The 12,467-nt window shown below is 43.4% G+C and overlaps 1 protein-coding gene across 1 annotated transcript; it reads left to right on the top strand.

The window, feature by feature from the left end:
• The first annotated feature begins 3,177 nt into the window (after positions 1 to 3,177).
• On the top strand, positions 3,178 to 10,306 carry RPL35 (ribosomal protein L35). The gene is made up of 4 exons (XM_075259951.1): positions 3,178 to 3,243; positions 6,902 to 7,038; positions 7,258 to 7,339; positions 10,123 to 10,306. Exons 1-4 carry the CDS (start codon positions 3,241 to 3,243, stop codon positions 10,270 to 10,272), a joined length of 372 nt encoding a protein of 123 aa, XP_075116052.1. The 5' UTR covers positions 3,178 to 3,240; the 3' UTR covers positions 10,273 to 10,306.
• The last annotated feature ends 2,161 nt before the right edge of the window (positions 10,307 to 12,467 follow it).

Here is a 12,467-nt window from a genome sequence, read left to right as displayed (position 1 = left end):
GTTGACACGTGATCAAGTTAATGTTCCCTAAATGTCAAACAACCTTTCTGTGTATAGTCCTGAAAAATACTATATTATCTAAGGATAGGTTCACACTAGCGCACGCTTTCTGTTTGGGGAGTCCGTCTCCCATTCTGTTTGAAAAATGCAGAGAGAAAAGTCCTGCAAGCATTTCTGTAGGCATAATTGATATACTGCATGTCTGCTGCACATATTTTGGCCACGTGGGTCCCCAGCCTAGAAAGGGGTTTGAGAAAATTTTAAAATGTTTGGTAAAAAGCAGGAAAGTTGCACGTTTAGTGTAACTGCTCTGCTGGTACAATCCAGATTTGTTTCCTTCCATGTTTGAATGGCTTGCCGTACATGCACATAACTACAAAGGCCAGGGATTGACCTCAGCTATCATATAGAGATCACTACAAAACATGTAAACAGACTAAGGCTGTGTTCACACTAGCGCTCACTTTCCGTTGGGGTGATTCTGTCCCTCATTCTGCTTGAAAAATGCAGAGAGAAAAGTAAGCAGGACTTTTCTCTCTGCATTTTTTAGGTGGAAACCCGGCAGACCCCATTATAGTCTATAGGGTCTGTGGGTAACTGCTTTTGAAGCAGATTGGGTTTCTGTTTTTCGGTTCGCCAAGTGGACCCAAGTGCAGGTGTGAACCTAGTGTTAGACATTACTGACTATGAGCTGTGCATAAATACGCTGGGGTTAGGGCGATGGGCTGTCTCAGGTAAAAGTATACTTTGCTAGAGCTTCCTCTACAGGGCTACACAGCAGGTCACTTAGCCATGAGCTGAACACGATCATGTGATGTGTCCTTCCAGTTGCTTTCATTACTTTTAATTATTTCTTTTAGTTACTCATACATAAATATCATTATTATTGTTTATTTATATGGCACCATTAATTACATGGTGCTGTACATTTGGGGGTTTACATACAGTACACAAAATATACAGATAGATATAATACTAACAGTGACCGACTGGCACAGGGGGGTAGAGGGCCCTGCCTGCAAGGGTTTATAATCTATGAATGAACGAGTATTATTCAATCGAGTAGGAGCATTGTCGTAGTTCCTGTCCCACCTTCCCTGCACAGTTATTGGTGTAAAAAAAAGCACCAGGGAAGGTGGGAGGTGAATCGAATTTTTACTGCGTTTACCGCGTTGTATTCGACCGAGTACAAGTATTTCGAATACCATAGTATTCAATTGAATACCTACTCGACCGAATACTATTCGCTAATCACTACTTATATAGTGCCCAGTGGCGTAACTACTGCGGAGGCAGCTGCCACAGGGCCCAGGCCATTAGGGGGCCCAGTGACAGCCGCTACCGCTGCATTTTTTTTTTTTAATAGGCCGTTGCGGGCCCTATTTACTTGCCGATCCTGTCTGGGCCTGGATCGGCAAGTGACACCGCGGGCCTCACAAATACTATCATTATACTCAGGGGTCTTTGCAGACCCCCGAGTATAATGATCAGCGGACCGGGAGAGGTAAGGGAACGTAACAAACACTGTTACTTACCCCTCCAAATCCTGCCAGGCCTCCTTCCTAGTTGTCTGACGTCACATAAACCCGGCCTGCTTCCTGGGTCATGTGACGTCCGACGTCATAGAAGAAGGACGGCAGCGGAGAAGACAGCGTAGGAGCCGGGGACAGGTAAGAAACAGTAATTTTTTATGTTTTTATTCCCCCGGGTCTCCGATTATTATACTCTGGGGTCTGAAAAGACCCCAGAGTATAATAATTGTTTATGGGTGTCCACTATGGGCTATAATACTGTGTGCAGGGGACACTATGGGGGATAATACTGTGTGCAGGGGCCACTAAGGGACATAATACTGTGTGCAGGGGCCACTAAGGGACATAATACTGTGTGCAGGGGACACTATGGGGGATAATACTGTGTGCAGGGGCCACTAAGGGACATAATACTGTGTGCAGGGGACACTATGGGGGATAATACTGTGTGCAGGGGCCACTAAGGGACATAATACTGTGTGCAGGGGCCACTAAGGGACATAATACTGTGTGCAGGGCCACTAAGGGACATAATACTGTGTGCAGGGGCCACTAAGGGACATAATACTGTGTGCAGGGGCCACTAAGGGACATAATACTGTGTGCAGGGGCCACTAAGGGACATAATACTGTGTGCAGGGGCCACTAAGGGACATAATACTGTGTGCGGGGCCACTAAGGGACATAATACTGTGTGCGGGGCCACTAAGGGACATAATACTGTGTGCAGGGGCCAGTAAGGGACATAATACTGTGTGCAGGGGCCACTAAGGGACATAATACTGTGTGCAGGGGCCACTAAGGGACATAATACTGTGTGCAGGGCCACTAAGGGACATAATACGGTGTGCAGGGGCCACTAAGGGACATAATACAGTGCGGAGGAGGGGGTCAGTCGAGGTCTTCGGTGTCAGTTGGGGGTGGGGGGCATGTCAAAAGTTTGCCACGGGGCCCCGCCATTCCTAGTTACGCCACTGATAGTGCCAACATGTTCCATAGCACTTTATAGATATTATCATCGCTGACTGTTCCAAATAGGGTTCACAATCTATATGAGTATAAGAAGAAACCAATACGAGGACAGGGGAGACCTACAAACTCCATGCAGATTTAGTACAATTTCCATCTCGCTCACTTGTCAGGGCATGATGGGAGTTGTAGTCTTGCCGCAGGTCGGACGCCACCACCTGAACCAATGACTCTTTTGTGAATAGAAATAAATGGTGACATTATATTATTAGATTTTTATTACACTATTTATAATTTATTACATGTATAAGCTTTCTATCTGTATAGCTCTATACCAAAGGTGAGCAACATTGAGTGCGCAGGTGTTTTGTGGAACTACAAGTCCCAGCATGCCTATTAGCTTTGTCTTCGTTAGAACTCCCATAGAAGTGAATGGAGCATGCTGGGAACTGTAGTATCACAGCATCTGGAGTGTCGATGCTTGTAGAGAAACTATTATACTAAACATGTTAGTAATTGTGTTGGGAATAAAACATGTCTGTGGTAAATTTTTATAACTGATTAAAAAAAAATAAAGCGCAAACGACGATAAACGCAAAGAACAGCGTCCTAACTGGGCGGACTGTACCATTACACGTCAGGTCTCCCCCTACAATGTAACACAGTGGAGTCGTCCATCACCCGGAAGAACTCTTGTGCTTCCTGACCCCTCCCTTTCCTCTGGCAGCCAGCAGCGACGATGGTGAGTTGTGACTGCTCGTCCGGTATAATCCGGCGACATCCTCCGTTCTGGGCTATCTAGTCACGGTTTATATTTTCCTAGTGTACAGTGGAGAGCGTAGGGAATGTGTGCGGGGCTGTATGGTGTCCGTGCGGGAACAGGCTGACTGGATAAATGTCTGTTTGTGAGCTTCTCCCCTCCCGGCAGTGTAGTGGTATGGCCGGCCGTGTTGTTAGTGCGGTAGAATCTGTGTAAATGTGGATGTCCTGGCTGTATGGTATATATACATATGTAACCTGTATAATGTGGATGTCCTGGCTGTATGGTATATATACATATGTAACCTGTATAATGTGGATGTCCTGGCTGTATGGTATATATACATATGTAACCTGTATAATGTGGATGTCCTGGCTGTATGGTATATATACATATGTAACCTGTGTAATGGGGATGTCCTGGCTGTATGGTATATATACATATGTAACCTGTATAATGTGGATGTCCTGGCTGTATGGTATATATACATATGTAACCTGTGTAATGGGGATGTCCTGGCTGTATGGTATATATACATATGTAACCTGTATAATGTGGATGTCCTGGCTGTATGGTATATATACATATGTAACCTGTATAATGGGGATGTCCTGGCTGTATGGTATATATACATATGTAACCTGTATTATGGGGATGTCCTGGCTGTATGGTGTATATATACATATGTAACCTGTATAATGGCGGTGTCCTGGCTGTATGGTATATATACATATGTAACCTGTGTAATGGGGATGTCCTGGCTGTATGGTATATATACATATGTAACCTGTATAATGTGGATGTCCTGGCTGTATGGTATATATACATATGTAACCTGTATAATGGCGGTGTCCTGGCTGTATGGTGTATATATACATATATAAACTGTTTGATGGCAGTGCCCTGGCTGTATGGTGTATATATACATATGTAACCTGTATACTGGGGATGTCCTGGCTGTATGATATATATACATGTATAATGGCGGTGTCCTGGCTATATGGTGTATATATACATATGTAACCTGTATGATTGTGGTGTCCTGGCTATATGGTATATATACATATGTAACCTGTATAATGGCGGTGTCCTGGCTGTATGGTATATATACATATATAAACTGTTTGATGGCAGTGCCCTGGCTGTATGGTGTATATATACATATGTAACCTGTATACTGGGGATGTCCTGGCTGTATGATATATATACATGTATAATGGCGGTGTCCTGGCTATATGGTATATATACATATGTAACCTGTATGATTGTGGTGTCCTGGCTATATGGTATATATACATATGTAACCTGTATAATGGCGGTGTTCTGGCTATATGGTATATACGTATATAACTTATATAACGGCGGTGTCCTGGCTGTATGGTGTATATATACATAACCTGTATAATGGCGGTGTCCTGGCTGTATGGTATATAATACATATGTAACCTGTGTAATGGGGGTGTCCTGACTGTATGGTGTGTATACATATATAACCTGCATAATAATGGGGATGTCCTGGCTATATGGTGTGTATATACATATATAACCTGTGTAATGGCAGTGTCCTGGCTGTATGGTATGTCAGGCTCTTCCTTGTGACTGAGCAGCGAGCTGTATGTCCTCTTAAAGGCACAGTACACACTGAGAGCCAGCAGGTGCTTTAAGCAGAGTTAGTGTATGTTACTTTTCTGGACTTGCTGTAATCTCATTGATGCCATAAAAAGTCTTCCTAGTTATTAATGGCTGATGATAGGGTACTATAGCTTGAATCACTTACACTTTGCTATATTCCCCATGTAAAGTGGTTATCTCCTGTAGAAAGGTGCCCTAGTATGGTGAGTGGGGCCCTCAATTGTATAAGCCAGATTGGGCATTTCTCATAATGGTGGTCTTGACTTGCCCCAGCCCTTCCTTTGATGGCTTCACCATATTATACTACATGGCACTGTAGAGGAGAGTTCTGGTTAGCTTTACCTTGCAAAATCATGAGGGTGCCAAATCATTGGAGGCTGCATGTCTGATGGGGGTTGTAGTAAGAGAGGATCAGTCTAGTGTTCACCCAGGTCGGTCGTGCAGGTATTATATATAGCTTTATTTCACCTTTACTAGATCTTCCTCCTGCAGTTTACAGGCCCTTGTAGTGATGTTTGGGGTCTCTGTGTAGCAGAGTCTGTTATTCATTTCACCCTGCCATGTTATGGTTGCATGTACACTTATTGATTGCACAATTACAGTAAAGTGTGATTATTGGTGTCACATTTGGCCACTGCTTTGTGAGCATTCACAGAAAGCGTTCACATGCTGCAGTCATAAAGTCCTCCCCATAAGATCAATTTTACAGTGTTTCTGTCTGTACTATCCCTAGCGGAGCAGGAATGACTTGTAAGTCTCCGTACTGCCTATGTAGGCAAACACTCTGCCTAAAACTAAGGGACATAATACTGTGTGCAGGGGCCACTAAGGGACATAATACTGTGTGCAGGGCCACTAAGGGACATAATACTGTGTGCAGGGCCACTAAGGGACATAATACTGTGTGCAGGGGCCACTAAGGGACATAATACTGTGTGCAGGGGCCACTATGGGGCATAATACTGTGTGCAGGGCCACTAAGGGACATAATACGGTGTGCAGGGGCCACTAAGGGACATAATACAGTGCGGAGGAGGGGGTCAGTCGAGGTCTTCGGTGTCAGTTGGGGGTGGGGGGCATGTCAAAAGTTTGCCACGGGGCCCCGCCATTCCTAGTTACGCCACTGATAGTGCCAACATGTTCCATAGCACTTTATAGATATTATCATCGCTGACTGTTCCAAATAGGGTTCACAATCTATATGAGTATAAGAAGAAACCAATACGAGGACAGGGGAGACCTACAAACTCCATGCAGATTTAGTACAATTTCCATCTCGCTCACTTGTCAGGGCATGATGGGAGTTGTAGTCTTGCCGCAGGTCGGACGCCACCACCTGAACCGATGACTCTTTTGTAAATAGAAATAGGGTACCCTGTAGTGCCCCCATACCCTGTACTATGAGGATGAGACTTGTAATACTGTCCACCTTACTGCCTCTGATACTGTGGACTTTTCATCCACGTGTACCGCATACACCATGGAAGTTATGGGTCTTTGTATTGGGCAATCTGGGCTGTGAAGCAAACAGGGAGGTAGCTTTTATTACTTGTCTGTATAGAGTTGTGTTTGTGGCGTGCATGTGTTAGCCCTGGTTCCTCAGATCTAGGACACCCGGCAGTGCCAAAGATGCCACTGACTAAAATATGGTCCATTATTATTTCACTTGATAAAATAGTGCAGTGTGATGTGATATTATCTAATGTGAATATAATCTAAATATAGATGATATAGGGGGGCTCTATAACATCATCCCCAATAAAGGAATTCAACCAGTCTCAGCACTACCTGCTGCTGCAGGTGGTCCCTTTTACATGCCCCCTTCAATTCTGCACTACCACAATAGTTGTACACTGTTTTTGCTACTTATAGTAAAGCGGACCATCTTTCTCATGGGTTTTCTCTTAATGGTTTTGTTATAGTGAAGTCTCTTTGTTGGCTATTGGATTTTTCTATAGAGTTTGATAAATATTAAAACAATTAATCTACAATTTCTAACTCTTACTAGGCAAAGATCAAGGCCCGAGACCTGCGTGGTAAGAAGAAGGAAGAGCTGCTGAAGCAGCTGGATGACCTCAAAGTTGAGCTGTCACAGCTGAGAGTAGCCAAAGTGACAGGAGGCGCAGCTTCCAAGCTCTCAAAGATGTGAGTATTCATACCAATGCCAGGGAAATAACCACTAGTAACATTGGACTGGCCTTTAAAGGGGTATTCCCTTCTGAGATTTTTATGGTATGACCTTTAAGTGCAGTTCTGGTTGAAGCCCCCTTGATGCCCTAACCCTACTTGTCTGATTAGGAGGCCTGGTGTGCATGTTGCTCTCTCCATTCTATAGGCATTAACCCATTTTATCCCTTCTTTTAGCCGTGTTGTCCGCAAGTCCATCGCCAGAGTCCTGACTGTGATCAACCAGACACAGAAGGAGAACTTGAGGAAGTTTTACAAAGTGAGTACTGTATGCAAATCCCCCGAACACAAATGAGTACTCTTTGGTTTTTTTTTTACAAGCCAACCTTGCTCTGGTTGAGGTGCCAGACTGAAATGAGCACTGTGACTGATAGGGGATTCTCTTTGAAATAACCATCTATTACTCACGTAGTTTTAAATCAAACACAAGTGCATATAAATGGAAGGAAAGGTAGAAATATGGAGAAATACATTTCTGTGACCTACAGTATGCTCCATTCATATGGCTGCGGTTGCTTTGGCTGCATGTGCTTGGGTTTCTTTATTTTATTTTTTGTATCCATTACTGACTTGAGGAGTTTTACAGAGGTAAAATATTCATTACCTGTACTTGGGATAGATCATAAATGTCAGGCACAACATCTAGTGCCCCCGTGATCAGCTGTTTGTAGAGATCGCTAACGCTGGGTTCACACCAGTGCCCCATCTCTGTTATCAGGTTTCCGTTTTCCGACGGAAACTTGACAGTGTCCTGCCGTGAGCGTTTTGTGCTCTCCGCGGCGAAATCGTGTTTCACCACGGAGAGCACAAAACGCTCACCGGTGCTCACGGCCGTATGCTTTTCAAACCCATTCATATGAATGGGTTTGAAAAATGCCCTCAGGCTTCCGTCTCCTGTCCAGTTTCGGGCAGGAAACGGAAACCTGCAAAACGGAGACGGGGGCACAGATGTGAACGAGCCCTGAGTGATAACTTAAATTTATTAGGCACCTTTCATGGTCCTTCAGTTGATGACTTATCTAGCTTAAATATAGATCTGCGATGGATAAAGCCAGGAAAACCACTTTTAATGGAAATCTCTATGAAAAAACTCAAAACTGAATGTGTGAATTCTGCCTGATAAGTCTGATGCTGTTCTTTCTGCAGTTTGTGAAATTGCTGCACGTGACATGGAGAACTCTGCGAGTGTCAATGATGTAGTTGATATACAACATGTCTGGACAACCAAGAGTCTTCTAACTTGACGTTAAGAACTCAAAGAACTGTTGAGCTCTTTGGTTCTTAGTTGGTGGCCAGAGCTAAAGCAGCTTGTAGTCCACATTAACGCTCTTGGCCATAATAAATGTGCCTAAATTGTTTGCTAAATCTGTGCTTCATGCTGTTCCCCACACGTGTGTGTTTTAGACACTTCATGTATACTGTACTTGCTAATAGTTGCATTGGCAAAATAGGGACATCTAAAGGGGTATTCCAAAGGTTAGGGGGTAACTTGGCCCCCACACTTGTACCCCAGTTACAACCAGGGTGTCATGTTTTGCAGCGTGTGCCAATCCATTCTATTTACCAGTCCCCATTCAATTGAATAAGCCCTGTTTTTTTTTTTTTAGATCTTTTGGGATCCCTGGGACCCCCGAAGGATAGGGGGTAACTGGAATATGCCCATGTGCAGGTTATCCGCTGGACGCAGTTGTGTAGCATTTGTATAAGGCTGCTTTTGCATGACTAGGTTGGCTATGAAACGTGGTCTGAGTCTATGCCAACCTGAACAGCCTACAGGGAAACAGCCCTCAAATTAGTTATGTAGGATGCTAGGAATCCCTGTCTCCCTGCTAACACTATAATGTCTACAGGACAATATTCCCAAGGGGAACTCCTAGCATCATAGATAACTGTAATGCTAGAGGCCGGTTTCTTTGCTGGTACATCTGTTATACACTTGGACCAGGTTTCACAGCCAAGACCAAGTCATGTAAAAGTAGCGTAAACCAAACAATGTTAGCGCTGTTGGTGATGCCCAAATTTGCAAGGACTGCTTCTAACTACTCCACACAGTAGATGGCTATATCTGAGACTTGCTCTACATGGGGTCTTGGCTTCTGTAATGGAGGTTTAACATGCAAAGTTTCAAAATATAAAATTGTACGGAGAATCCATTTTAGGCAGTGGCTCCACGTTGCATGGTTTGGCCGCAGTGGAAACTGCATGGAAAAATCTTCAGTGTCTTACCAGTCTCTTTGAGTCCCATCCACACATTGTAGAAAATTATGCACAGCGGACACCCTGTGATTTTTCAAAACAGTCATGGTTTTGGAAATCACAGCATGTCAATTATACGTACTAAAACACCAGCGGTTTCCCTATAATGGAAGCAGAAAGTCCACAGAGGTTCCCTTTCTGTGAAATGTGCTTTGGGAAAAACCAGTCTGCAATGCTGCCCTGGTTATAACAGCAGCGCTTTTTTGCTGTGTCCTGCTACAATAGGGTCTTAGCCTTAAAAACTTGGAACTTTGCATGGACAGCACAGAGGTTAGCCATGTTGACTCGTAGTAATGAGGTTCTAAAGTCTGAATGTGACCAAGGGAAACCTCTCCTACAGATGGGAATTAAGAGTTTGATTCCTGGTGGGGAAGGGGGAGACAGTAAGTGGACGCTGCACTGTCTTGGTGTAATTGTATGAGCTTGGTACTTTTAATTCGGCAAGACAATCACCCAGCACTGGGTCGTGTAAGTGGCTGCAGTGTGAATACGTTCTTGCTATATTAAAATCAACCAGGCAGCTGAATTCCTACTATGAATAGTTGGGTTTGTTGCCTGGACGGTACATGATAGAGGGGTGATGTTATCTTATTAGACAAGTTGCCTATTTCAAAAAGAAGCTAAAAATCAAGTGTTACTTTCTGGCATACAGTATTATCTATGTAAGAAGATAACATGACTTTGGGTTTAATGTATTTGTAACATATCAGGTCACTGGTGGGTACCAGTATTTTAATGGATAGTAGTGCCAGGATTGTCATCCCTAACCTTATACTGTCTACACAGGGCAAGAAGTACAAGCCTTTGGATCTGAGGCCAAAGAAGACCAGGGCCCTGAGGCGCAGGCTGAACAAGCATGAAGAGTCTCTGAGGACAAAGAAACAGCAGAGAAAAGAGCGTCTGTACGCTGTGCGCAAGTTTGCTGTTAAGGCATAAGTCTCATGTACTGAATAAACTCTTTTGGGTATTATCTGGTGTCTTTTATTCTTGTACTAAATCTTTTATCAGCCAAGGAGGTTCTTCATTCTCTATGGCAACTATATTTCCTTTGCGTCCACCATGACAGCTACACAAGGAGGTTGACCTCTGACCCTCTGTAGGGACAAGAACTCCCACCACCATTCACAAGTGCTTCCTGTCCCTACATATATGGTAGATATTGATCGATGTATGTGAATATATATAATAGACATTCAACAATGGTGTTATGGTATATGGGGGATGCATTGTACCAATTCTGAATGGTATATAGGTATAGCATGCATAATGCCTTTATTGAATGGTGTATAGTGATGGATATAGATATATGTATATAGCATGCATAATGCCATGGGCGAATGATATATAATGGGTGCATTATGTCAGTACAAAATGATATAGACTAAGATATATAGCAGGCAGAACACCATTGTTAATGGTATATACTGATAATACCATTGCTTTATGATATATACGGATAATGCCATTGCTTATTGATGTATATATACTGGTGTGTGTGTTATTTATATATATATATATTATATATATATATATATATATATATATATATATATATATAATCATGCATAACGCTTTTACTGTGTGGGTTAACTCCATTGAGGGGTTATATATACTGATACGCATGCATAACACCATCGCTGGTCGATAGATATGGCTCCTTTTGGAACAATATATACTGAAGGTGGTATATAAGGTGTGCCATTTCGGAATGAGATCTTACAGACTTAATATTCATTACAGGGTTATACTTATATCAGGTTAGATATCTAGTGGTTGAAAAATAAAACCCTTTTCTGACAACAGTGCAATGGCCACAGTCTTCTGCGGTTTATAATAGATCAACCTGTTCTGATAACAGTGTAGGTTATTACACAGGCGGCCCGTTGTGATAAGAGTGTATGTTATTACACAGTCCACCTATTCTGATAAAGGTCTAAGTTATTATACAGGCGGCCTGTTCTGACAATAGTGTATGTTATTACACATTTTGCCTGTTCTGATAAAGGTGCATATATATATTTTGCCTATTCTGCACCTGAGACAGTGTCCAGGTCTTTTCTAGGGAGAGAAGGTTCTCATTCTGTCCTTCCTGGATTCTGAGCAAAGGGTGACGCTAGGTTCACACTAGCGCCCATAGTCCGTTCTCAGCGGTCCCTCTTCTGCATGCAGAAGACTGAAAGCTGTTAGACCGGGTCCGGCCGTGAGCGCCAGTGAACGTTTTATGCTCTCTGCCGCGAAACCGTTTCTTTTTAAACCGAACACAGAGTACTGCATGTCCAACTCTGTGTCCGATTTAAAAAAAAAAAAAAAAAACCTTTTGCGGCGGAGAGCCTAAAACGCTCACTGGCGCTCACGGCCGGACATCTTTCAAACCCATTTAAATGAATGGGTATGAGAGTCCTGCAGGTTTCCGTCAACTGCTCAGTTTTGTGCAGGAACCGGAAACCTGCATGAACGAAGACTGGGCGAAGGTGTGAACGAGTCCTTATCAGTTCAAAACGAACATTGAAGAGGTAACTTTTTTGGATCGCTTTCTCCACTGCTAGGCACTTAGGGGAGATTCAGGCCCCTCTATTAGGGAACCTTATCTTAGAATTAAGAGTGACAGGATTCTTTAAGGCTAGATCCAAATTTTATGCCGAAAGCAGTGTCAGAATTCCTCAGAGTGCAGGTTATAGTCCTCCCTCCTTTCGCTCAAATCCCTCCTCTCCAAAAGAGGAGGGGCAGACTATGGACGTCAGAAGGGCAGTGGTCGCCTACTTGAAAACTACCTCCTTTTGGAGGAAGGATGTCAATTTATTAATTGAAATTTGGGGGCAGAAAATAAGGGTCATAATGCTTTCAAAACTACCATCGTAAGGTGGATTAAGGTGACAATCCCGCAGGCTTTCCTTTTAAGGAATCTACCAGAGCCAGGGAACATCAAAGCTCACTCAACTAGGGCAACTTCCTCCTCTTGGGCTCAGAGATGGGAAGCTTCCCACTTGGGCTAGTTCACGGACCTTTGCTAAACGCTACAGGTTAGATTTGGGTTCGGTAAGTGTTTCAGCTTTTGGACATAAGGTCCTTTTGGCAGTAATCCCACCCTAGAATTTGTAATCTGGTATAGGGCCAGCAGAGTTTTAGGCCCT

Source organism: Leptodactylus fuscus, chromosome 11 (genome assembly GCF_031893055.1).
Source record: "Leptodactylus fuscus isolate aLepFus1 chromosome 11, aLepFus1.hap2, whole genome shotgun sequence".
In the NCBI taxonomy this organism is placed as follows: domain Eukaryota; kingdom Metazoa; phylum Chordata; class Amphibia; order Anura; family Leptodactylidae; genus Leptodactylus; species Leptodactylus fuscus.
The sequence above is the reverse complement of the archived record's forward strand: the minus strand, read 5'-3'. Positions and strand labels throughout refer to the sequence as shown.